At 40.5% G+C, this 26,556-nt stretch overlaps 1 protein-coding gene across 9 annotated transcripts in view; it reads right to left on the bottom strand.

The window, feature by feature from the left end:
- Window positions 1–26,556, bottom strand: part of tspan4 (tetraspanin 4) — a 747,849-nt gene that overhangs the window by 29,122 nt on the left and 692,171 nt on the right. For all 9 annotated transcript variants that reach the window (XM_008108423.3, XM_062976117.1, XM_008108460.3 and 6 more), the window contains one exon: window positions 1,771–1,872. In XM_008108423.3, coding sequence (XP_008106630.1) covers window positions 1,771–1,872 — 102 coding nt within the window. The remainder of the gene's footprint in view (window positions 1–1,770; window positions 1,873–26,556) is intronic.

Genomic DNA, 26,556 nt, shown 5'->3' with positions numbered 1-26,556 from the left:
CAGCTATTCGGCCTAATAAAGATAGATTTAAGTTCTTCCAGCACTCAAGTTCCTTCTGAATTTCCTTCCATTTGTTTAAATAATTATTTTGAAGTAATTGATTATTCTTCGCTGTTATCCATATTCCCAAGTACTTTATTTTTGACGAAATTTTTAAACCTACTGTTTGTTCCAGTTTTTCCTGATTCTTCTTTGAAATATTTTTAGTCAAAATTATTGATTTTTTCCTATTGATTTTTAGACCTGCCACTTTTCCAAATTCCTCTATAGTCTCAATCCATCTGTTAATATTTGACCTAGGCTCTTCAATAATGCAAATTATATTGTCCGCAAATGCTCTTGCTTTGTATTCATGCTTGTCAATTTTTAATCCTTTTAAATCTTTATTGTTTCTAATATTTCTCATTAGAATCTCTAAAGAAAAAATAAAAATTAGCGGAGACAATGGGCATCCTTGTCGAATTCCTTTAGATATGGGGAATTCGTTCGAAAGTTGTCTGTTTATCATTATTGTGGCCTATTGTTGGCTATATATTGCTTCAATTGCATTTTGGAATTGGTGGCCAAAATCTAATTCTCTAAACAATAATTTTAAAAAATCCCAATTTATGTTATCGAACGCTTTCTCAGCGTCTAATGAAAGTAAAGCCAATTCTTTTTGATGATAATGTTCGTAGTATTCTAGGGTATCTACTATAATTCTTACATTGTTCTTAATGCTTCTGTTTGGGAGAAAACCTGTCTGGTCTTCTCCAATCCATTCCTTTAGAAAATTCCTTAGTCGGCTGGCTAAAATATTTGAGAAAATTTTGTAGTCCGTATTTAATAAGGATATCGGACGATAATTTGCAACGTCTTCTAGATCCGCACCTTCTTTTTTTAGCATTACTATTTCGGCTTTCTTCCACGTGTCCGGAATTTCTTTATCCCTCAATGCCGCATTCATTAACTTTTTCAAAAACTGGACAGTCTCCTCTTTCATAACTTTATAAAAATTAGCTGAGTACCTGCATGTTTGTAATCACCCTCTGGATGGAGCACTTTGCTCTTCTTTGCTTAAACTATTCTGTAAACTAAATTTTTTTACCAAAAATAGGTCCGTTTAGCCCTGCGCTACTCAAAGTGATGATCCATGGACCAGTGCCAGCCCTCCCTGGAAGGTTTCCAAGAAAGAAAGAAATAATTGGATTCAGTGGGCTCAAATATGGTGCCAGTCCCTGTCCAACTGGGAGAAGGAGAGGAAAAACAAAACAAAACAGCAACTGATGGCCTTTCCCATCAGATAGCTTGAGAGACATGGATTTAGCCTGTCTGCAGTTTACATGATGAAGAGCAGATTTCATGCCAATGAGTTTAAGGCAAAAACTCCAAGTGAATCCCCTCTAAGCCCTTTCCAGTGCAGCTAAGGGGAAGGGCTGTTTAGGCATAGGCATAGTAGTCAGTCGGTAGGTAAAGTCAATGGCAAGTTGCAATTTACCATGTCAGTGGAGTGGTTGGGCCAGGTTTTAGACCAAATGCTAAATCTTGTTATGAGGAATAGGGTTCAAACACACTTAACATTTGGACTAAAACCTGGAGTGGATTCACTTCTCTCATTGGCATGGGAGGCATTCCCCACTATGCTGCAAGTGGCACTCAGCAGCTCTAAGAACTTGCTTTTCTAGAAATCCAGATGAAATCCTTTCCATTATGCTGCAAATTTTAAGCCAGACAGATGTATATGCACTGATGGATAAAAGATGGAAAAAAACAATGAAAGGGTAAGCTTACATCTGTTTGTATGATGCTCCATGCATTAGTGAGGCCAATGTTTCCTTCAGTTCCATACAAATGAAGCCCTTTCTTCAGGTCCCGCTGAGCATACTTATCAATCTGGAAACAAAGCACATACAGTTGCATATAAGTATGCGAGACTTGAAATTGCCAAATGATATTTTCAGCAGAGTTTTCCTTAGGGAGCCATGATGATGATTGCACTGAAAGCGGGGTGTGCGTAACTACAGCAGAGAAAACCAATGTATGTATGTATCTGAGCAAGATGTTTTTCCCCTGCTCTTGAAACTACTGCCCAGTGTAAGACATATGTAATGGGAAAGTAACGACCTAAATACTGAAAATATTTCCAGAGGGTTAGTGGTGCAAAAGCAATAGTCGTCTCAGTTTTCAAGATCAATTAGGCTCTTTGTCGCCTCCAGTTAACCAGCTCTTCCACACATTCACTCACAATAATCATAGGCCAATTCTTCCTCTGTATTTAATAATAATAATAATAATAATAATAATAATAATAATAATAATAATAATTATTATTATTATTATTATTATTTCTTACCTGCCTCTCCTCACAGGTTGAGGCAGGTTACAACATTACTAAAACACATAATCAAAACACATGATCTGTTGTAGTTGAGCCAGCTGGCAATATTACAAACGGTAGTAAAAGGACTAGTAGGAGGAAAAGGGGTAATATTGAGCAGCTGCCTGATGAAGAACAACAAAGGAAACGTATTCGGGAGATACTTATGGCTCCGTCGGAGGAAGACACATTTGAAGGGTTTTCAAGTGATGAGGAGTCAATGATTGAAAAGGGAGACGGGATGGATATGAGTAAAGGAACTAAAAGGGTTACTCGGGAGCAAGAATCAGATGAGGAAAGAGAGATACACTTATTGCTTCCACAGAAGATGAAACGTTTTTGGGTTTCTCTGGGGATGATGGGTCTGGGAGTGATGAAAACGTAGAGGGCACATCAGACTGGACTAGGGTTCAGGAAATGAGGGATGTGTTTGCACAGTCAACTTCTGGTGATACGTTTGTGGGATTTTCAGGACAGGACGATTGGCAAGCAGATAATACACCTGGGGCATGGGGAGATCTAAGTCTTGACAGAAGATGGAGGAGTTGGAGGGATGATGGGTGAGGTCCACGTGTAACGACAGGAACAGCTGTGGGGAATGATAATGGGGTGGAGACCAGCTCATCTGATGATGATGTGTAAAATAAAATAAGGTCTAAAGTGGGGATTCTTTGCAGAAGGCAAAGTGTTGGATGTGTTTTGTCGCTGCCTGTTTTTGGGTTGGGTTCAGGTTTTGCAGCCTGGAGTTCTGTTACCTGGGATTCCTGGACGTTTGGACTGGATTATTGTGAGTGTGGCTCTCTCCTCTCCTGGACCTTGGATTGTTTGACTACGGCTCTGTTTGACTACTTTGGTGACGACGTTTGGACTGGATTATCGTGTTTGCAGCTTTCTCCCTCCCTGGACTTTTGGACTGATGACTTCGGCTTTGTTTGACGACCTCCGGTAACTATGTTTGGACTGGATTATCGTGTTTGCAGCTTTCTCCTTCCCTGGACCTCCGGACTGGCTAGTGGAACTCTTTGTTATAGTGCTGTTTGCTGCTGTTTATTTTGAACTGAGTTTTATTCTGTGTTTTCTTTCCAGTTTATCTTTCTGTTTAATCCGGATTATTTTCCGGTTGCTTTTTGAAGCTCAGTTTGGGCAAATCCTTGAATTTTGGCTAGAGACATTGACGTTAAGTGTCTCTGAGCGTATTTCTGTTGCTTTATAATAAACCCTTTTGTTGGACTAAAATAGTGTGTGGCTCTTTAAGGCCTCTGTGTCACGACAGGATCACTTAAAACTTTCTGTAAAATACACATATTAAAACATATCTCCATAAAATACATATTAAAATACACAAAACAAAAGTTAGACATAGCATGGAAGTTTAAAACTCATCATTAAAATTTTAAGATGCATGGCTTTGCATATCACTTTTGTTAGTGTGTTGTTTAAAGACAGTGCTTAAAGACAGTTTTGAACAAATGATACTTCCCCTTGTCATATGTGTAATTTTCTAGTCTATTTAAAAACCACATCTTGAGGAAGATCAAAATGTAGTTAGATAAGTGGCAGAGCTGCCTCATTTCTTTCTGTTTTCACTATATAGGCAGTCCCCAGGTTACGAACAAGATAGGTCCTATAGGTTTGTTTGTAAGTTGAATGTGTTTGTAAGGTACAGTTTTAGTGTAACTCCAGATGCTTATCTATATCTATATCTAGATAAAAGCTTTGAATATCCAGGAGAAGGGTTAACACCCCTGTGGTGTTTGTTTTGCTGCTGGTTTCCATGTAGAATAAAGTGGAAGAAGCATATGTAGGCTTAAAGCCACAAAAATGCCTAAGCGGCAAATGTAAGGAAATGCAAAATGCCAAAGATGCTTTTCTGCAGTCTATTCTGCAAACCATTTGACACAGCCGCACAGCATAATTATCCCTCTGACTTGGATTCAGATGTTACCCTATTTAATGTAATCTCTGTGCCCTGTTTCAAATCAATCATTTTAATAACACCAAATCAACATTTATAGAATCCCCAAAGGGTCCAGAAAAATATCTTAGTTAGCTCAGGTGTGCCATAACACGTTTTCTCATTTTACCGTAACAGATTGCTTAATCATGCATTTCTGCTCAACACTGTACCATGTAAGAAAACCACTAATGTGCAACTTGTACAAATTAAACTCAGTACAGCAGTTATCTGTAAGCCCCCAAAAGCCATAAGACTGTACATTTAGGGACAGAGTCAATGCATATTAACAACCTGTGAAGCTACTCAGCTGGTTCTACTCCCACTATATTCATAACAGAAACTAGGAAAAGATTAATGTATTGCACAGATTATTTATGTCAAATATAAGAAAGAGGAAGCATTCTATTTACTGAGCTGGTGTTTAATATCTAAGGATAATCAACATGTTGTTACTAGTGCTATCTTTCTAAATCTTGCCTGTTCCCCAAGATTGGGTCTAAAGGTAGTTTACAAAATAAAATGATTTCAATACACTATAATTCCAGTATCTATGGAATTGATGCACGTGGTTTCACATATCCTCATCCAACAAATCATCTTTTCTCTAGGAATTTTCTAATTTCTTCTGTCATTGAATCCTCACTGCGAAATAAAGAGACCAGACACAAGATGTGGAGAAGTAAATGGGCCATTTATTGACCTAATTATAAAAATGGTAATTTAGATAATTGACTAGTTGTGGGGGAAAGCACTGCGACATGGGTAATGGTGAGGCCAGGTATCTTTTGGGACCACCTGCCAAGCCAACCCCTGGGCGAAACACCTGACCCCGGGGACACTCCACATTGATGGTTTGCTGTCCCGGCTGGTCATTACTGGAAGGCAGTCCCTGGGCACCTCTCCCCCAGACCATAAAGCCCCCTAGGAGATAGGCGAACCCCCCAAGGTAAGCCCTAAGGGAGATATTTTGGGGAACCCCCTAAGCCATAGAGCCTAAAGAGATAACCCAAAATCCCCCCTTCACCCCAGTATGGAAGGGTGCTAAGGTGTATGCCGATCCAAGTTCTTCCCCACTTCCTGCCAGTGACACCTATTTATACAACCCCCACCCGTTTAAATTCCTTACTCCCAGCAGCTTCAATATGGGGTAGGCGAAAAACCCTCCTCTACAAGGAGGGAAAACATTCCTACCTGGCCCTAATGCGATCAGCTTAACTCATATTGAACTGAGGGCGGGAGGGTGGGTTGTGCTGCAGGGAAGTGAATGCAAAGAGGAGGGGGCTACCTGAAGCAAGGGTCCTTTAGCTCCTCCTCTTTGCCAACTGGTGGGAATGCCAGCCAGAACCAACTGGTTCTTCGCAGGGGGGATTCAAATGCTCCCCTCCAGCCCTCCTTCTGTCTGGAGGTGCATGTTTTGCTGGGTGTTGAAGGATCTAGCCATTATTTTGCGCCCCCCCCCCCCCCCCCCGGGTGACTTTGTAGTAAATTCTGGGAGAAGTTCACTTCAATATTTTTAGCTATTATCCAGTTTCCTGTTTCCAGGGTAAGTTCAGGAATATATTCCCAGTTGAAAAGGTGAGTGCGTATCATACTGTATAATTGAAAAATATACAAAGAATAAGCATTAAAACCAACTAACTATTAACCACATCAAAACAATTTAAAATATACACTTAGGTATGTTTATAGAAATAACACAGTGCCCTCTTACAGCCCTTTCCTAAACAGGTGACACTAGGGGTGTATTTTTAATTTCTAGGATACCTCAGTACTGGCAATTAAAGTGGTGTTAAACTGCATTAATTCTACAATGTAGAAGTACCCTGAATTACATGACATCTCTTCCACACAAAAATGCGAGAGCTACAATTTGTCTCAGACCATCAGTGGGAGTATTGATATATCAGGATTTTGTTTGTTATCCTTTAGCATCTCAGGACTTTTCAAAGCAAGCTCCCCACCCCTCTGTTATACCCCTATACCTACATTTAGTGCCTTAATAGTATTTTTTGCTATTGTCCAGCCTAGGTCTAACCCCCCTGGGTGAGTTTTTAGAAATTCTTTCTTGTCTTTTTGCTGAGTTCACCAAGAGTATTCCCACAGATTCTCACCTGGGGACAGTAATTTATATTTCAGGCCGCACTGCTCTCTGCAGCGTCACTTTCCCTTCACCTGTTCTCCAATTACTGAGATCCCAAGCTGCAATTATTTTATACTGAAGGCAGCTGCCTAGGCAGTGTCTCAATATTGGTAAGTAAATATTTCTGACCTTTCTGATGATTGCTTCCCTCCTCCCACTAACAAGAGAGAAGAAGCTGTAAAGAAATGACAAAATATCCAATTGTTTCCTACTGGGTGAAACTTCTAATTTCATGCCTTGATAATCATTCTCTACAGATAGCGCAGAGCTGGAAATTGAATGTAAATAGAGAGCACCTAATCTATAAGGTCATTTGCAGGAGTCTTGCTTCCTTCTGGGAAAAAGATGTGATCGATTGTACTACTAGACGAGGACAGCTTCATATTGGGGCGGGACATTACTCAGTATATGGGCTTGCTACAAAGGTGAAAGATCCAGAGCCTCATTTTCAGAAGGAGGCTGTACCAAACCCAGAACATGAAAATATTCCAAATGAATACTATCAAGAGAAAAACCAATCTTTGACCAGTTGTTGAAGGCTTTTGGAGGTCTTCAATGGACTACTGAACCTAGGCTGACACATACAGCATAGCTTTTCCATCTCTCCTCTCACTCCCCACTCAGTCCTCCCCTCTTCAAGACCATTTAACAATTCGCCATTTTGGGGACACCTCCCCTACCCTGAAAATCTCAGTGGATATGTCATTGCTCTGTGTCTGGCTGTAGGTGTTGCACTTCAGGTTAGCTTCACCTTGCTATATACACCAAACTGCACACAGGTTGAAGTCTTTTTAGTTTATTAGAAAATAGAAGATAAAAGGTTCTTTAAAAGCAAAAGTAAAGTTCCAGAGAATTGTTACAAAATAAAGCCATAGAGAATAAATCCAAAAATCATGAGGCATAAAAAAGGTCCCAATAGTCCCAAGAACATGAACACAAAAGCTGCAAGGTAATCCAGGAAAACGAGAGCTTGCTTCTTGGTTGAACGAAAGTTGCTTTGACAAAGGTTTGTCTCCAAACACATTGCTTTAATACCCTTTGCAAAGCATGAAATCATTTCTTTGGCCTCTAGCCTCCCTCTTGTTTGCAATTCTCACACTCCTCCGAACCCTGAATTCCACACGGTCAGCTCGATCTAAGGAACCTGTTTCATCAAGGTCAGCCTGCTCGTTAGTTTGCTGAGCCTCATTATCAGACTGTGAACTGTCCTCCTTTTCCAAGTCCATTTGCACCTGGCTAGTTTCAGTATCAACAACATGATTCCTTGCTGTGGGAAAATGAACTTGTACTCTCTGTTCCTAATCTTCTACAACGGGGACATCTTGAACCTGATTGTGAACCTGAATCCCATCATCCTCATCAGAGTCAGTTGGAGGTTCCAGCTGAGTCACAACAGTAGGGATATAGCCAAATGTTTATCCCATGACCCTGCTCTCCACTGGTCACAAATTAGTTGTGGAGAGGGAAGCATTGCAATTAAAAGGTGAATTTTGGAGATAATTTGGAGACATGCCTGTTATGAAACCAGAACATAATTTACTATGTCAAAAGAACTAACAAAAAAACCTTGGGATGAACATGTCACTAGAGATAAAATTGCAATTAGTCACAACAAAGGATACACAAGGCAGAAGGAAATCTAGAGGGAAAGTCATCGTTTCCATTGTTAAACCCTAATGACCACTGTACGATTTTAAATTGAGCAGAAGGGAAATACTGAGTATATAATCCTTAGCAGAAATTGTGACTCAGCAAAGGAAAAACTGTTGGTTTATATAGAGATGAAAGACTTGGCCATATGCCCATGGAGCCATTCAGTAGTGCGATCTCAAGAGAATAACCTTTGTGTCAATTATTTGTATAATTCATTTAGCTAATTTAAAAGCAAATGAGGAAATGTATGAATTATACAGTTTGAAAACTAAAAATATAGCACTCTCTTCTGACATACTTTGCAAACTGATCTAGTTCTATAGTGATCAACATAAATATTGGAATTTGCAGTACTCTGCCAAGCCTTCTATTTCAATTATTAGTTTGCATGTAGATTTCATCGATAACCTCATCTCTGCTGCCAAACTTGTTTGATTACACACACACACACACACACCTACCTCTATCTATCTATCTATCTATCTATCTATCTATCTATCTATCTATCTATCTATCTATACTAGCTGTGCCCGGCCATGCGTTGCTGTGGCGAAGTCTGGTGGTATGGGAAATAAAGTATTGAGGAATTGGTGGTAGTTAAGGTAAAGGGTAAATATTTTCCCCTGACATTAAGTCCAGTCGTGTCTGACTCAGGGGGTTCGTGCTCATCTCCATTTCTAAGCCGAAGAGCCAGCGTTGTCCATAGACTCCTCCAAGGTCATGTGGGATGACTGCATGGAGCGGTGTTACCTTCCCGCCGGAGCAGTACCTATTGATGCACTCACATTTGCATGTTTTCGAACTTCTGGGTTGGCAGAAGCTGGTGCTAACAGTGAGGGCTCTCTCTGCTCCCCCAATTCAAACCTGCGGCCTTTCGGTCCAGAAGTTCAGCAGCTCAGAGCTTTAACACGCTGCGCCATCAGGGGATATTATTTCCTAAAGGTTGTGAATATACAATATTTCTAATTGGGTTTTTTTGTCTGTTGGAGGCAAGTATCAATGCTACAATTAGGGAAAATGATTAGCATGTAATGGCCTTGCAGCTGTAAAGCCTGGCTGTTTCCTCCCTGCGTGAATTTTTTGTTGGGAGGTGTTAGCTGGCCCTGATTATTTCCTGTCTGGAATTCCTTTGTTTTCAGAGTGGTGTTGTTTGTGATATTTTATGTGCTTCTACTGTCTGGGGCCCTGAGAAAACAGAGGATTTGCCAGACTTTGATGATGGGAATACTTTGTTAGGAGGTGTTAGCTGGTCCTGATTGTTTCCTGTGTGGAATTCCCCTGTTTTCAGAGTGTTGTTCTTTATTTAGTGTTCTGATTTTAGAGATTGTATTGTTCTGTTTTATTATACCACATTAATTTTTATATATTCTGATTTTAGTGTTTTTGAATACTTGGAGCCAGATTGTATTCATTTTCATGGTTGACCGCAACACAATAATAATAATAATAATAATAATAATAATAATAATAATAATAACAACAACAACAACAACAACAATAATAGTAATGATAGTAATAATAATGACTTTGGTAATACACAGTGCTTCACTCCCTTCTCAGCTTCCTTTCTGGAAGAATCCTTTCTTGGGAGGTGTTAGCTGGCCCTGATTGTTTCCTTTGTGGAATTTCCAATTTCCCTGCTTTCAGACTGTTGGTCTTTATTTACTGTCCTGGTTTTAGAGATTATATTGTTCTGCATTATTCTATCCCAGTAATTATTTCATATTAAAGTAGAATCTCACTTATCCAACATTCGCTTATACAATGTTCTGGATTATCCAACGCAGCCTGCCTTTTCATAATCAATGTTTTTGTAGTCAGTGTTTTAAATTCATTGTGATATTTTAGTGGTAAATTTGTAAATACAGTACAGTAGAGTCTCACTTATCCAACATAAACGGGTTGGCAGAATGTTGGATAAGTGAATATGTTGGATAATAAGGAGGCATTAAGGAAAAGCCTATTAAACATCAAATTAGGTTATGATTTTACAAATGAAGCACCAAAACATCATGTTAGACAACAAATTTGGCAGAAAAAGTAGTTCAATACGCAGTAATGCTATGTAGTGATTACTGTATTTATGAATTTAGCCCCAAAATATCACGATATATTGAAAACATTGACTCCAAAAATGCGTTGGATAATCCAGAATGTTGGATAAGCGAGTGTTGGATAAGTGAGACTCTACTGTAATTACTACATAGCATTACTGCGCATGGAACTACTTTTTCTGTCAAATTTGTTGTATAATACGATGTTTTGGTGCTTAATTTGTATAATCATTACCTAATTTGATGTTTAATCAGTTTTTCCTGAATCCCTTCTTATTATCCAACATATTCACTTATCCTGCCGGCCTGTTTATGTTGGATAAGTGAGACTCTACTGTATATTGATAATCTTATATTATCTGCTTAGAACTGGATTATATGAGGCCCCTTCTTCACAGCTGTATAAAATGCACACTGAAGTGGATTATATGGTAGTGTGGAGTCAAGATAATCCAGTGCAAAGCAGATAATATAAGATTATAAATGGGTTATATAGCTGTGTGGAAGAGCCTTGAGTCTACACTGCCATATGTGCAAATTAGATAATCTGTGGAAGAGGCCTAAGTGAGGCCTAAATCTGCCTGTCCCCTAACTGAACCCTGGCTGTCCCTTGGCTGAGTTGGTTGCTAGGAGACCAAGTGGGCAGAGATTAGCCCTCTAAACTGGCAGCAATTGGATAAAAACAATTATTGCTCTCCCTCTAATTAGGACTTTATTTTTCTTTTCTTTTTGTTGTATCAACCTAGTGGCATGGATGATGGATTGTGTTGTCAAATTTCGAGGTTGGGGGGCCTGTAGTTTTGTTGTTTTGTGGGTCGCCGTGATGCCATCACTCATTTATATATATAGATACATATTCCTCAAGTCATGGATATAGTGGAACATCATCAGGCAGCATATGAAGATGGTGGTTTTCTGGTTGACTGGCTTCTCAACCAAACATCTCACACAGACAAAGTATGGGTGACATTACATAACCTGCACCAACTGGTGTTTCTTTGAGTAGGTGACAGGTGAAGAAGAAGAGGATCACATAGGGTTAGAGACTGGAAGAAGGCAAGATGGAAAGTGGAAAGATCTGAGCACCAAAAATATGAGAATTGGATCACCACAGTATAGATTGGGCATGTCTGGACATGGACAATATGTTCTAACCAAATGACTAAAAGCCAGATAGAAACACATCAGTCAATATCACAATAAGCTAGATCTATTGGATTTACTCAAGTATAAGTGCTACAATGTGAATGAAAAACAAGTCACCGAAGTGGATTCGAAATGTAATTTGCATTGAGATTACAAATGAAATTGTAATACACTTGGCAATCATTATGCCATATAAATGTTACATATGTATCCTCTTCTCACCAGAGTAAAGCCCCTAAAGTTAATACCAGACTTCATCTTAAGACATAAGAAGAAATAATCAGAGCATCTCCAGTCTGTATGAAAAGTCTCTGCCTGCAAATGTAACAATAATTAGAATACAGATAGATTGGGGTTTTCTACACCCACACTGCTTTGTAAATACTCAAACTGAAATAAAAAGCTCTTTAACACAATGAATATAAAATGTTCTTTATGTTTAAGGAATAATACTGTTTTTGCTCATTACTAAAGGAATCAAATCAAAGGGGAGAGCCATTGACATGTTTACTGTTGATACAGAAAAAATTATTTCTCTCCATTGTGCAATCCATGAGTCTGATATGAAAACAAAGAAAAAAACAAATGGGAAATTCAACATATACACCACCCGGTATTTCAACAGAAGGTGATTTAATTTCATTCCTGATTCTATGAGGTTAGGGCAAGATAAATATTTTTCTCTTGAATATATGAGTAAGGAAATCCATGGGTATTCAGAAGATTTTGTGGGGTTATTTGAAGTGCTTTTCTTACCACAGAATTGCTTGCCCTCATCATTTTTCTCATTTTTATTGATATGGATAAACAACTGCTCATAGACAAATACATCATAAGCAAGATGCATTTTGTATATCTCTATAGTATTACACATAATAGGAAAACAAGAATGTGGGAAACAAACAAAAAACTTTAAAATACTACTATAGTTGTTTATTGAACATGGAACAAAAAAAAGGGATTAATGCTATTTAGACATGGATGGGTGACAGCAAAAGGTAGACACTACTTCAAGTAGATACAAAGCTTTAAGAAATTGTCTTCTAATGGGGTTACTTTTTTTAAAAAAAGAAGACTGCAGAGTTTGCATCTAAAGCTGAAATGCTTCTGTACGGGCATGCGTATTGTGTTTCTTCAAACTGTCTCTTGCTTATGGTGACTCTAAGGTAACTTTCTTGGGCTTTCTTGGCAAGACTGATGTTTAGATAATCAGAGCATGGTTCACCCTCCTGCCATGTGAGTATACTGATTGCTTCAGGGCTATGTAGGGTTTTTTCCCCTTTTACCATTTTTGGAGAGTTTTTTGCTTGCCTACCCCATACTGTGTCAAGGGGCCATGGTGCCACAGCGGGTTAAACTACCTAGCTTCAGAACTTGCTGACTGAAATGTCAGTGGTTCGAATCCATGGGACAGAGTGAGCTCCCATTGTTAGCCCTAGCTTCTGCCAACCTAGCAGTTTGAAAACATGCAAATGTGAGTAGATCAATAGGTACCATTTCGGCGGGAAGGTAACAGCACTCCATGCAGTAATGCCAGCCACATGACCTAGGAGGCTTCTATGGACAATGCTGGCTCTTCGGCTTAGAAATTGAAATGAGCACCACCTCACAGGGTCAAACTCAAGAAGACTTAATGTCAAGGGGAAACCTCTACTTTTATTACTCCATACTGTATCTGAGGAACTTTGATAATTGGCTCCAGATTGTACCTGTAAATAGACTGTCATTTGGCAAGTGGCATGGGAAGAATTTAAGAGTTTGGTGTACACTTTTTGGTCCTGGGATCTGAGGGCATGCCTTGGGACTGACCTGGGGTTTTTGCTCCGATTGAGACTTGGGCGGGGTTGGCTAGTCAAAGCAACCCAGCTATCCGCTTGCCCTCAGGGGTCAGATGTTTACCCAAGGAAAGGCTAAGGACATAGGCTACTCACTGGGCCTCAGCTAGACTTGCATCAGATTGTTCCCCACCCTCTTGCTCCTTTCAGGCTCAATCCACTTAAATAGGAAATAGATGAAATAAAGTGGCTCTTATTTAACCCAATTTTCTGTATCTGTATATTATTTCATTATTCAATAGTTGGTCATCAAATAATCAGTGCTGCAGCAATCATGATAACAAACAGAGGTGAAAGAGCAGGCTGTTCCCCACTGAAGTGAACAAGAGAGTTTCTATTTCAGCCATGACATGACCTACATTAATTTGTGGTTGCCAGCTAAGCGCAACTGCGTTTTATCAAATGTTTGCTTCTTTCCCAAAAAAGAGTATCAGAGGAGAAAACAAGATTGCAGCTTGAATCCATAGACAAGGCAATCTTCACAGCCAAAGGGTACCAGCTCCATTTGTAATTCTATCAGAGCATCAATGCAAATAAACAGCCCATGAGATCAGTTATCAAAGTCAACATTTGTCACAGACGTAAGGTTCAGATCTCTCTTTCACAAGGGATCCTGCAGAGAGACAAGCTGGAATTCATGCTCATAATGCCAGAGATGACACCATGTTTACAGATCTCATCCAAAAGCAAGGAACATAGAAGGGAGGCAAATATACGATCCTGAGTCACAAGCTACATGCAATGTTCTTTTGCAGGAAGTTTTGCAGGGCACAGAGTACACCAATCTGACATCTTGATGGGGGGAAAAAAGAAAACAAACAAATACCCCACCTTTTTCAAGCAAATCTAGAACAATTTATTTATTTGCTTTTCCTTCGCAATGACAGTGAAGACCTGAGGAAGCAATGCTTCAGTAGCAATGTGTATGCATTCTTGAGAGTCTGGAGGATCCCTACCCTTTCCAGTATAGAACTGCCTTGAATAGAGGGGGCTAATTTTGTGCCCCGAAAGAGGGGGGGGGGGAAATGACCAAAAAAGGGAATAGGTTTGTATAGTGCGAATCCATGAGTATATGTATAAATAAAAAATAATTTTAGTTTAAGCAGAAATATATTTCACCATAACAGGAAGGTTGCAAGTGAGTGACTTTTCTATCTGTTTGGTTTGTGTCCTGATGTTTCCTGCTGATGGGCAGTTTAAAAGCCCCTGTTCACCCTCTCAATGGTTCTTTATCTTCAAAAGATGGATGAGTGAAATGGGGCCTGAGATAAACACACTGCCTATGAGGCTGTTTTCATATCCTTTGCCCACCTCCAAATTCCTTTTTTTCTGCCCACCCAAAGGATGAATTCCATTTCCTGGAAATGTCCATGAACAACAATTCAACTTGTAAAAATGTTGGAGGACCATCTTGTAATGCTTAACATTCAATGCAAAACAGTCCAGTTTTCAAATCAGAAACAGAATCCTGCAACTTTCTGTTGTTGACATTAGGGGAAATCTATGTACTCATCAGCTAAGTGCCACAGGGCTAGAAAATTGGCCCTCAACCCACCACACACTCTGTTTCAGAAGATGAGCTTAGACAGAAGAGTGTCCTTCAAGCAAAATCCTCTGTAAAGCTGGACTCATGGCCACTATGGTAAACACTAGAAGGCCGCCATAGCGGCCATGAGCCCATCTTACAGCTGGATAATGGAATGTGCTTTGTGCCTTCTGGAATTCAGAGTCATAGGTATGATAACATAGAATTATACATTTGGGATTGGCTTGTATTCATGACCCCTAGTTATTCAATAGTAGAGGCCATACTCATAATTCTGAAAGTTTTCCTATTTCAATTTATTGGGTCACAGCAAATGCAAGATCTGCTCCTCTTTAGATCAGGACACACTGACTTCAATTGAGAAGAGCATAAATCAACATCCAAACTGTTTCTAGGTCATTTTGAAAAGCTCTTCTACTCTTTGTGTGCGGATGCCAAGGTCCATCAGAAATACCAAGCCATGTATAGGGCCAGCTGGCAAACATATTTGTGTGTGCGATCAGCTCCAGCTCTAGCAGATTGGAAATCATGAGTACCATCTGGGAAAGCCAAGGAAACTGGCTAGGAAGAAAAAGCATGAGGTGTAGCTGCTGTCACCCAGAAAATCGAACAACTTCTAGATTTCCGGGCATCAGCTAGAGAGGCACAGCATCTATCACAGCATAATGCCAAACAAGGTTCCAACAAGAGGACTGCAGCTTATGTCACTTTTTGCATTTCTCCTCTTTCTGTGCCAAAATATACAGAGGAATCTTTTAAAATGAGCACCAATCTCTACAGATCTCATGAGTCTGGTTGCTCATTTAAGGTCTTGCAAGACAGACTAACTCTTATTTCTCCTCAGCAGCCTTATTTATTCATTCTGTTATATGACTATTGAACCACTAGTATCCTCTAATATTATGGTTCTCACAGATCTGGTCCTCCAGATGCTTTGAACTTTGTCATTTACAGTCTGCGACCATTAGTAAAGATAGCTGTGAGTTCTGAGAGCTGAAGTCCAAAATACCTACAAGACCAATTATAAAATAATATAATCTAGAAAAGATTATCAAAACATATTTTATGACTGTTATGGTAGAACACAAGTGAGAAGCCTGAAGATTTCCAGATGACATCCAGCTCTCCCCATCCACCACTATTGGTTATGCTCACAAAGGCTGACAGATGTTGCAGGCTAGCAATATCTTCATTCCTACAAGTCATATCTGGAGAGCCAGCATGGTGTAGTGTCTTAAACTACAGCTCTGGAGATCAGGATCTGAATGCCCACTTGGCGATGAAAACCCATCTTGGCGATGAAAACCCACACCCTGGACTCTACACAGATATATATTCTTTCCTTTCCTTACTTAGTTTAGCCATACCTCACAACCTCTAAGGATGCCTGCCATAGATGTGGGCGAAACGTCAGGAGAGAATACTTCTGGAACATGGCCACACAGCCCGAAAGACATACAACAACCCTGTGATCCCGGCCATGAAAGCCTTCAACAACACATAAAACCCATCTTGCGGAATCACACAATCTCATCCCCAGAAAATCCAATGATAGGTTAATTTTAGGTAGCCTAAGTTGAAAACAACTTGAATGTACACATTAGCAACATTAAATTATATCAAAAATATATTTCAGTTCTAGAATTGTAACAATACAAATAAGCAAGCCAAAATACTCTTGGGAAAAAGTGATCTCATGTATGAGAAAGACTAATGACCAATTCTTGCTTCTTGGTGCTGCCAGCATGCTGCTGGTATGGAGTCTGTCAGAGCCCATAAGATGATGCAGGGCTACTTCCAGCAGGACTCCATTGGGCATTGTACCAGCAGCGTGCCAGCAGCACAGAGACATGGAGCCTTGAATTATACCCGACTACTCATAGAAGAAGCCAGGGAGGATGAAGGAGGAAGGTGGGGACAGCGGGAAAACGTTGTGGGGAGGGATCCAATAACCAACCATGGTAAGGAGATGAAGTGGTACATTGCCCAATGGTTTTCCCTGCTGTCCCCTGGCTTCTTGGCCTCCATGTAATGAGATCCTGATAGCCACAGCAATAGTGCAACAAAAACATCACAATGCCAAACAATACTAAAAATAGGAGTCTCTCCAGGTTCCTAATGGTAACAGTACCATTGCTGAGAAATTTATTGTTGCGTGTCTTCAAGTGCTTCTGACTTATGGCAACCATACAGTGAACCTGTCACAGGCTTTTCTAAGGCTGTGTGTGACTTGCCTACCCAGGGCTTTGTCTCGAGACACTTAAGCTGGGCTTTATGTAGCCCTGCCTTATGTCCCACATGATTGGTTATTGCAACCCTAATTGGGGAGGGCCCTGCACCATGAGGCATGCTATTCATCAAGGCCTCTAGGTGCAAAAGAAAACATTTTTTGCCAAATATTTTTTAGCATGGCAGTTTGAAGCTGCCCATAGGGTGGACTTTGCGCATCCCAAGACCTTCCAACCTTTCAGATGGAAAGTGGGATATGTATGGCCCAGCAACATCAGAGTGTGACCAGGCAACAAGAGGGCAAAATTTACTAAAAGGGGAAAAATATATAAATAGATTTTAAACAGAGAAACCTTGATATCTATATACTGGGCTTATGGAAGCCTGAAAGAAAAACCCAATGTTGATGGATACTGTTCAAGTTGTGTAGTCTGAGGATGTGAACAGGATTCTTGGAGAAATGAGAGACACCAAATGTGTTCTTGATCCTTTCTTTCCTGGCTTCTTTAAACAGACCAGCAGAATGGGTAAGGGAAGTGATTAATACTCTTTATATCAAGGCAGGGTCCCAGCATTCCTGAAAGAGGAAGTAGTAAGACTTTTCTAAAAAAACAAAACAAAACAAAAACCCTTCCCTGGATGATCCAGGCATGTAGCATGTAGCTGGGGGGCGGGGGGTGGGGTGGTCTGTGAGAAGGCCTTACATTTATTATTTAAACTGTTATGTTTATTCATATCATGATCTGATCACCATGCTCAATATATCCCGTATGCATGGGGGTATTGGGATAACAATACAAAAGGTTTGCTAGGGTAGATCCTCTCTCACTCAGACTCCCCCCCCCCCCCCCCCCCCGGCTACGGGCTTGCCTGGATCCTACTGCACTTGATAATTACAGGCCAGTCTCCAGCCTCTCATCTTTGGGAACGGTCATCTTATGGTGACCTCTCCAGGGTGCATATACACTGCAGAATTAATGCAGTTTAAAATCACTTTAACTACCATGGTTCAATGCTTTGGAATCCTGCAGCAGAGAAGGCTAAAGAATTTGTAAAACGACAACATCCATGATTCCTTAGTACTGAGCCATGGCAGGTAAAGTGATGTCAATATGGATTAATTCTATAATATAGACATATCCACAGATTCTATAACTCCCATCCGAGAGAGGATCAAAATGTAACTGTCCCTGCTTGCCTTCTGTAGGCAAGCAAAAACATCACTCTGCCATCAGGTATTGATGGACAGATGAGAGGCATGCTTTTTGGGGATGCTGTGATTGGATTTTCATGGTAGGTATGGAGTTTTTATGCATTTTAAAACATTAATGCTTAATGGTTTTAATGACACACATGGTTTAACTGTTTTTATTTTGTATATATTTTAATGCATTTACATGGATTTGCATGGTCTCCTATTGATTGTTAGCTGCCTTGAGTCCCCACACTGGGTGAAAGTCAAAATAAATAAATAAATAAATAAATAAATAAATAAATAAATAAATAAATAAATATGTGATTCGATGTGTCATTGTAATTGAGTAATAATGACATATGCACATTAGAAAATTCAGGAAAATTAGGAAAAAGTTTTAGCCTTCTGCATTTATGGACACAGTACATGTACTCTAGACTTAGGAAAAATGGTTTTGTGGTACCATCTAATTACAGGAATAGTTTTTATTAGAAATAATTGATTTCTGCTGAAACATTGCACAAACATTTGCAAAAACTGTTCCTCTCTTACTCGTATGATCTGTTTTAACCTCTCCTTCAGACTTTTTTTTTTTACAAGGCAGAGCAGAACCTTAAAGAGTTGGGCATGTTTAGCCTGCAGAAGAGAAGGCTGAGAGGAGACATGATGGCCATGTACAAATACGTGAAGGGAAGTCATAGGGAGAAGGGAGCAAGCTTGTTTTCTGCTGCCCTGCAGACTAGGACGTGGAACAATGGCTCCAAACTACAGGAAAGGAGATTCCACCTGAACATTAGGAAGAACTTCCTCACTGTGAGAGCTGTTCAGCAGTGGAACTCTCTGCCAGAGTGTGGTGGAGGCTCCTTCTTTGGGGGCTTTTAAGCAGAGGCTGGATGGCCATCTGTCAAGGGTGCTTTGAATGTGATTTTCCTGCTTCTCAGCAGGGGGTTGGACTGGATGGCCCATGAGGTCTTTTCCAACTATGATTCTATGAACCAACTACCTGCCCAAATATGACATTTGTAGGAAAGTAGACTTTATTGAGACATACAAGGATAAAATGTATTTTGCATCAGAGCCATAGGCAACCTAAGTTATAATAAATTATTATAGCATGGCCTGTCAGTTTTTTTATGATGAAATATATACTACTTGGAAAAATGTGCCCCTGGGTCATTTTAATTCACCTAATGTCAGTTGTTTTGTCCAGAATGTCCACTTATTCGTCCAACTTAAGGTTCCAAACTAGAGAAACTGCATTTAATGGATCTTGATGGCATTTCAGGCAGACCAAGCCACTGCTGATTATGATCACAGCTATCCAGAAATGACCTCTGTCACAAACAGTGAGTTATTTCATCATTCATCACTACAATGAGCAGAGACTCCTACAAAAGGGAGATCTAGCGTGAATGATAAAAGAGTTAGGGACACTTCCACAGCCTGTACTGAACAGGGCAATCCCTGACTGACTCTGTTTTTATTTGTTTTTGTCCTCTCTTCAAAAGGACAATTCATGTCTTTCCTTTAAAGATAGTAGCTTCACAGGTATCTCTGCTGACTGAAGCAATTCTTTTCAAATATTAGAGGTCAGGAAAAAAACACACATGATGCACAGCTTCCCCCTGCATATTGTAAATGATGCAGTTTAAAATACTTCCCTGCACTTTTAAAAGCTTTGAGCATTCTGCAGGTCTTTATAGAAGAGGCTCTCCAAGTTTCTAATCATGTTCTTGTGCTTTAGGAAATCCACAAGTTCAATAAGAATTCTTGGTTTGGAGAACAACTGATTGCCCCTGAAACATCAAAGAAATATGGAGAGACTAAAATATTTGCCATCTTATTCTTTGTGCATTTCCAGAACTCTTTACTAGAAGAAGAGGACCACTTTGTTTCTCTCAATAGTAACGTGGACTGCAAATTTGGAATAATTCAGGTTGAGCATTTCTTATCCAGAAATCCAAAATCCTAACACTGCAAAATCCAAAATTGTCTAAATGGCTGTCTGAGCAAGTGACACCTTTGATTTCTGATGGTTCATTGTTTACACATTTTGTTTTGTGCTCAATACACACACACACACACACACACACACACACACACACGTATGTGTGTATATTTATCTGTCTGTCTGTTTGCACCACAATGGCTATTGTTAGGTGAAATGGCCCTTTGTAGTGTCACACACTGGGAAAGAAATGTGACATGTGTATAAGGGGAAAGGAGGAAGGAAGGCAAGAACCATAAAGGTAGCCATGTTGCCACTGAGACATTGTAAGGTAAGCCCTCTCAAAGCTGGAGAAGGGAGAAAGGGAAGGAAGGAATACCTTCATGGTGAAGTAGGCTGTTTTTGTGACTCTTTCCTCCCTCCCTTCCTCCCTCCCTTCCGCCCTCCCTCCCTCCCCTTCATACATATGCCCCCCCCTGTGAAGGGGGCCACTTCACCTAGCAACCACTAATCATTTTCTTAGTAGGTCAATCCAGTGACATCATAGAAGGCCACTTCACCTAACAACAGCAACAGTGGTACAAACAAACAAATGTTGACTTATAGAGGGAGAGAGATTGTGCAATAAATCCTTTTATTAAATGGCAACATTTGTAACCCTCCATATACAATCAAATGTGCAACCAAATGTGCATGCATATGCACATGCACATCCACAATGGTATCATATTTACACCTCTCCTGCAACTGTGAACTAATCACCTCATCAAACTGCCGGCGGCAGAAGGAGGCCGTGGTCCGCTTCACCGCAAGGCGTGGGGAATCCGGCACCTCATGTCTCACATTGCCTGCCTTGCTGGGAGGGCGATAACATGGGGGGAAGCATGGAGCACGTGTGGATCACACAATTTCCGCCACAGATTGGACAACACAGGAAGCCTCCCGTGTAGCAGGACGGTGGCAGCACGCTGGTTCCAGCCCTCTGCGTCTACAAAGCCGGCATGACATCCTTTGATGGGAGCCAGCTGGCTCCATGGGTGACCAGGGCTAGAATGGCATTTGCTGCCAAATCTAGCCCTGTTTGCTGAGGTTTGCGGATGTTCTGAATCAAAGTGTTCAGTTGCTTTTGAAAGGAAATCTGTGCATGTCTAAGACACTGTCAAAATCCTAGCCCTAGTATTCCTCCTATTGATAGCATATGAAGAAGGTAATCTGGAGATATGGCATTATTGGGCACTAATTCAAAGAAGATTACCTATTGGGATATAGCATTGACTTCAGCTGCCTTCTGCTCTCAATACTCAGTAAAGCTTAATTGGATTTAGAAACTAAATATGCTTTCCCTACAGAATCATTTTCTAATAGATCACATCAACAAAGAAATCCCCTGATGCTTTTCTGTGGATTCTCATTTTGAAACCTCCCCACTTCCACTAGTTTGGGGTGAATTCAGATCTGTGTCTGGAGGCTGCCTCACAAAGAAAGAGCAGGTTTGTGCCTTTGTTGAACTCTCCACAGAATTACACATCTAGGAACAAAAGCATCACAGAAGTGAGTCAAAATAAAATATATGCACAATTCAAAACTGTGCAATTTGCTGTAGACTGAAAGCATCTACAAAGTCCTCCTGTCTATTAATCAAGCATATGCCAAACAAGGTAATAAGGGGGGAATAGTATAAAAATGAGGGCTATATAAGCATTTCCCAGTTTGGTTTTGAGCCCAATTTGGGAATTTCAGTTTGGTCCCATTACAGATCCTAAAATTAAATAAAGATTCCAAAATCCAAATCTTTGGTAGTTCTGTGACTTGCAATAATAAACTAAAACAGTTATATTTTTCAGTGCTTTTTAAAAGGCAAGTATAGTATATGTAATATCGAACTGAAGATAGGTAGCTCCTGCTTTCACTTATTTATTTCCTAGCCATCTTTGATTTTGCCTAAAAATGAAAGATGTATTTAAAAGCCATTACATTAGCATGGATTAATAATTTGAGAGCTGGACAATTTACTCTTGGTGAACACAGTTCAATTCTTCTCACCTACAGAAATCCACTGGGTGGCCTTGGGTAAGTCGCTCTTTCTCAGCTTTAGAGTAAGGCAAACGGTAAGACTCTTCTGAATAAATCTTGCCAAGAAAACCCCATGATAGAGTCACGTTAGGGTCACCCTAAGTTGGAAATAAGCACACAGCAATAATAACAGTAACAGCCAGTGCCCATTTCTGCTAGCTGCTTTCTGCCCTCTAATATCTTCTTCGTGTGCAATAAGAGATTATATATATATGTGTAGCTCGAAAACATAGAAACCAGACAAAACAAGGGGGGGGGGTGAGAATCATAGAATAACAGTTGGAAGAGACTGCATGGGCCATCTAGTCCAACCCCTTTTCATGCAAGAAAAGCACAATCAAAGCACTCCTGACAGATGGCCATTTAGCCTCTGTTTAAAAGTCTCCAAGGAAGGAGCTTCCACCACACTATGAGGCAGAGAGTTCCACTGCTGAACAGCTCTAACGGTCAGGATGTTCTTCCAAATGTTCCTCCTTAATGATCTGCTCCAGAATATTTCCTAGTATTGATGTCAAGATGACTGGATGGTAATTGTTTGGGTCCTCTCTTATTTTTTTTATTGAAGATAGAAACAAAATTTTCCCTCCTCCAGTCTGCTGGGACTTCCCCTGTTCTCCAAGAATTCTCAAAGATTATTGCCAGTGGTTCTAAAATGACTTCTGCTAATTCCTTCAATACTCTGGATGTAGTTCATCTGACCCTCGTGACTCAAATTCATCTAGAATAGTCAGGTATTTCTGCATTACTTCTTTACCTATTTTAAGTTGCATATCCTATATTACCTTGTCCACTCCATATTCATCAGGTTGAACACTTTTGGGAGAAGACTGAGACAAAAAAGGTGTTAAACAGCTCCATCTTTTCCCTATACTTTGTTAGCATTTCATCACCTTCTTCACAAAGAGGCCCCACTGTCTCCTTTTTCTTCCTTTTTTCTACTGACAAAACCAAATAACTCCTTTTTATTGTTTCGAATCTCTCTGGCAAGCTTGAGCTCATTTTGCGCTTTAGCCTTTTGGACATTTTCCCTACATGCGTTGTTTATTTGTTTCAATTCCTCTTTGGTGATTAAAGTAGAGGCATCATGCATGAGCCCTTAAATGCATTCCAGGCTTTGGGGTTCAAATGCAGTGTCAATGAAGATCACAGCTAAGAACCAGATGCAATGGTGAAAAATAAAGCACTGCCCTGAAAAGCTGTGTGGTGGGCACTGGTCAAAGATCTACTGCTGCCAGGTTTGTGACCTCATGGACCAGCCCACACCAGAGCTCCCTGTCAGCTGTCACCACCCCCAGCTCCTTCAAGGTCAAGTCAGTCACTTCAAGGCTGCCATCCATCCATCCTTACATGGGTTTAAATAAATTAGTCCATAGTGCTTCAGTCTACTCTGATCTGCTTCAGAACAACAGTGGGCTGACCCTGTATGTTTTCTCTGAAGCAGCTGCACCTTACAGATGGAAACTGAAGGGCATTCAGAGTTAAGGGAAATGAGTCATCAGGTCCCATCAAACTTTCACAACTAGAGATCCATTTGGTATTCTCAAAACACAGTCAGGCCCTACACACATCTATCCATTAACTAAACAAAGCATTCCTGGATTATTTGCTCATGCTACAGTTTTGGACGACCTTGGAGAGGTCATTTGAGAAGAAACGGGCCAATTCAAGCAAAATAAAACAAAGACCCTGATGGATTTCTGAAAGGGTATGGCAAATCTTTCAATGCTCTCACATGCCTCATATAAGAACGGTTCAGTCATCTTATGATAATAGATACATCTTATCATAGTATAAGAACAGTAATATCAAAGTATGGCATCATGCTTGATATTTTGAACAAATTCCAAAATCCTTATTGTGGTAATATCTTTGGAAAAGAAAATAACAAATAGAATATCCAACACATCTTAACATTGGTCTCATCCAGAATGAGAGGCACATAACAATGAAGGCTGTCATGCTTTGATGGTAGCAAAAGTGCTTGATTTGCAGGATAAAAGGAGAACACATCTCCTCTGCAGATGCCTGGGGGAATAAAAGACCTGACACAATGACACTTCTCTTAGCTAGCTCACACCAAGCAAGCAGCCAGCTGGGCACCCACTTCTCTGTCCACTTGGTCCACATTGTGCACAAACTGGAAATCTATTACATGGCAGGATGAAATCCTTCTCAGATACCACATGGAAGCTTGAATCTTTTTTTCCTCAAGGGAAAGAATTACCTTTCTTGTCACACTGAGAGTAAATCCAGAACACACGAGAATCCCTGCAGCAAGAAGTGATTTCAGAATTCTTTACAAAGGTTAAGAGCAATGCCCGCAGAGCCACCTCTGGTTTTAACCAATTCAGAATGGACTGCAAGAGAAGGGAAGATTAAGAAAGTGCCACCCTTGAAATTACTTTGGCCCTGTAGTTTTTAACTGTCACAGGCAATTTCTTTGAAATATAATTCCTGATTTGCTGGCTTCATTAAACTTTCGCAAGTAATTTTAAACTTAAGCCACTGCTGGCAAATCCATCATTTATTGATAGAAACATTAGAATCGTAATGGAGTGTGACTCAGGATGAAATAAGAAAGAAAGGTATGAGGGGAGATGCAGAAGGAGCTCCCTTTTCCCACACTGATGTCCTTTTGCAGAATAACTTGCCCAAGGCTTCAAGTTTTTTAGCTGACACTGAAGGTGAACCTATTCGATGGACAAAGTGCTGGTAATAGGTCATGTGTGGCCTTGGGGGCCCCTAAAGCCTCAGGTCCCTAAAAAAAAAATAAGTAAAATATGGTGATAGTTGGCCCAATCCCACCATAGGCTTTTAGCTGTTGTCCCTTCTAATTGACCAATATAACTTCAAAATCCCTAACCCTAACCCAACACCTAAAATTAAAACCAAAAGCCACATTGCTACTTCCTTTTTCCATTTTGGCTAATTTGTACTTGGTTTTTGAGATATGCGAAGGTAAGAAACAGTATTTTTGAGAGAATAAAAGAAAATCTGGAAAATATATTTTATTTTTATGGAGTTTGAGGCCTTTGGTGTAACAGTGTGGCACACTAGGGGTTGCATGAAGGGACAAAAATTGGCAACTGCTCATTCTTGTTCTCTACGCTAGCAAATACCGTATATACTCGAGCATAAGCCGAGTTTTTCAGCCCCTTTTAAAGGTGAAAAAGCCCCTCTTGGCTTATACTCAGGTGAGGGTCCTGGTGGGAAGGTGTGGGGCCTTCCCACCAGGACCCTCACCTCTCTGCATAGTGACCCAGCTTTCCTTGCTCTGCTTCTTCAGCCTGCTCACGCCTTTCTCTGTTTCTCCCTCACCCCCCATGGACCTTTCTCTCCTCCTCCCTCGCTCCATGCATGCCTTTCTATCCTCCTCTCTCAGCAGAGTCACCCAGCTGGGTTGCTGTGCTGAGAGGGGAGGGGAGGGTGTGCGCCTTCCTCTCCCCAGTCCTTCCCTCCCTTCCCACCTTGGTTTCCCTGCACTCTTCTAGACCCCTTTCCCCCTAGTCTTTCCTTTTTCTAGTTTCCCCCTTCTTTACTATCCCCAGCTCCTCTCCCATCCCTGCCTTTTCCAGGTTCCAGCCTCTTTTTTTCTCATTTCAGTGTTGCCCCTTGTCCCACCCCTCTTTCCCAGCCCCTCTTTCTCACCCCAGCCTTTCCCACTTGCCCAGCCCCCTTTCCCACCTCAGTCTTTCCAATTTCTCCACTTGCCCCCTTCTCACTCCAGTTCTTTCACCTTTCCAGCCCCCCTTTTGTACCCCAGTCTTGCTCATTTTGCGATCTTCCTTTCCCCATCCCAATCTTTTCCAGTTTTTTGATGACATCTGGCAAAGGCTTGGGCAATGTCCTTGGGTTCTTTTCCATCCATTTTTCTGTAAAGCCAATAAAAATAAACTGAATGAAACTTCAACTTGTAATTGTTCCAGATTCTTGATTTTCTTTGAAAGCCTTTGGAAACTTTGGTATTCTGGACCAGCATATTTTGCTGCTTAAAACAGAGGAGGAGGTGGTGGCTTGCTCTCTCCTTCATTGGAGCAAAACTACACTGATAGTCAAATTTTATATCAACACAGATAAAGGGACTTGATAGCAAAGGACATGCCATGTGGCAAACAGTTATGTCTTTTAATAGAGAGGAGTAGGGGACTAAAGATACCTGGTTGGAGGTTAGCTGTAACTGCCCACCTTCCAAATTGCCTAAAGTGATTGTTTTCTCCTACTTAATCATAGAGTTAGCCATGGCCATTACAAAACACTGCTGTTAAATTTTTGGACTGAAGCTGTTTTAATGGATCATATCAGCTTTACTAGCACCTGGACTGTTTCTAAGATGACTTCAAGTGCTGGTTAATCATCATTTAAACCCTTCACATTGGTTGGAGCCACATATTTCTGCCTGCTCAGCCCAAAAGAAACCCATTTGT

This window comes from Anolis carolinensis, chromosome 1 (assembly GCF_035594765.1).
Source record: "Anolis carolinensis isolate JA03-04 chromosome 1, rAnoCar3.1.pri, whole genome shotgun sequence".
Lineage (NCBI taxonomy): Eukaryota > Metazoa > Chordata > Lepidosauria > Squamata > Dactyloidae > Anolis > Anolis carolinensis.
Note: the sequence above shows the minus strand (reverse complement) of the source record. Positions and strands in the feature narration are given on the sequence as shown.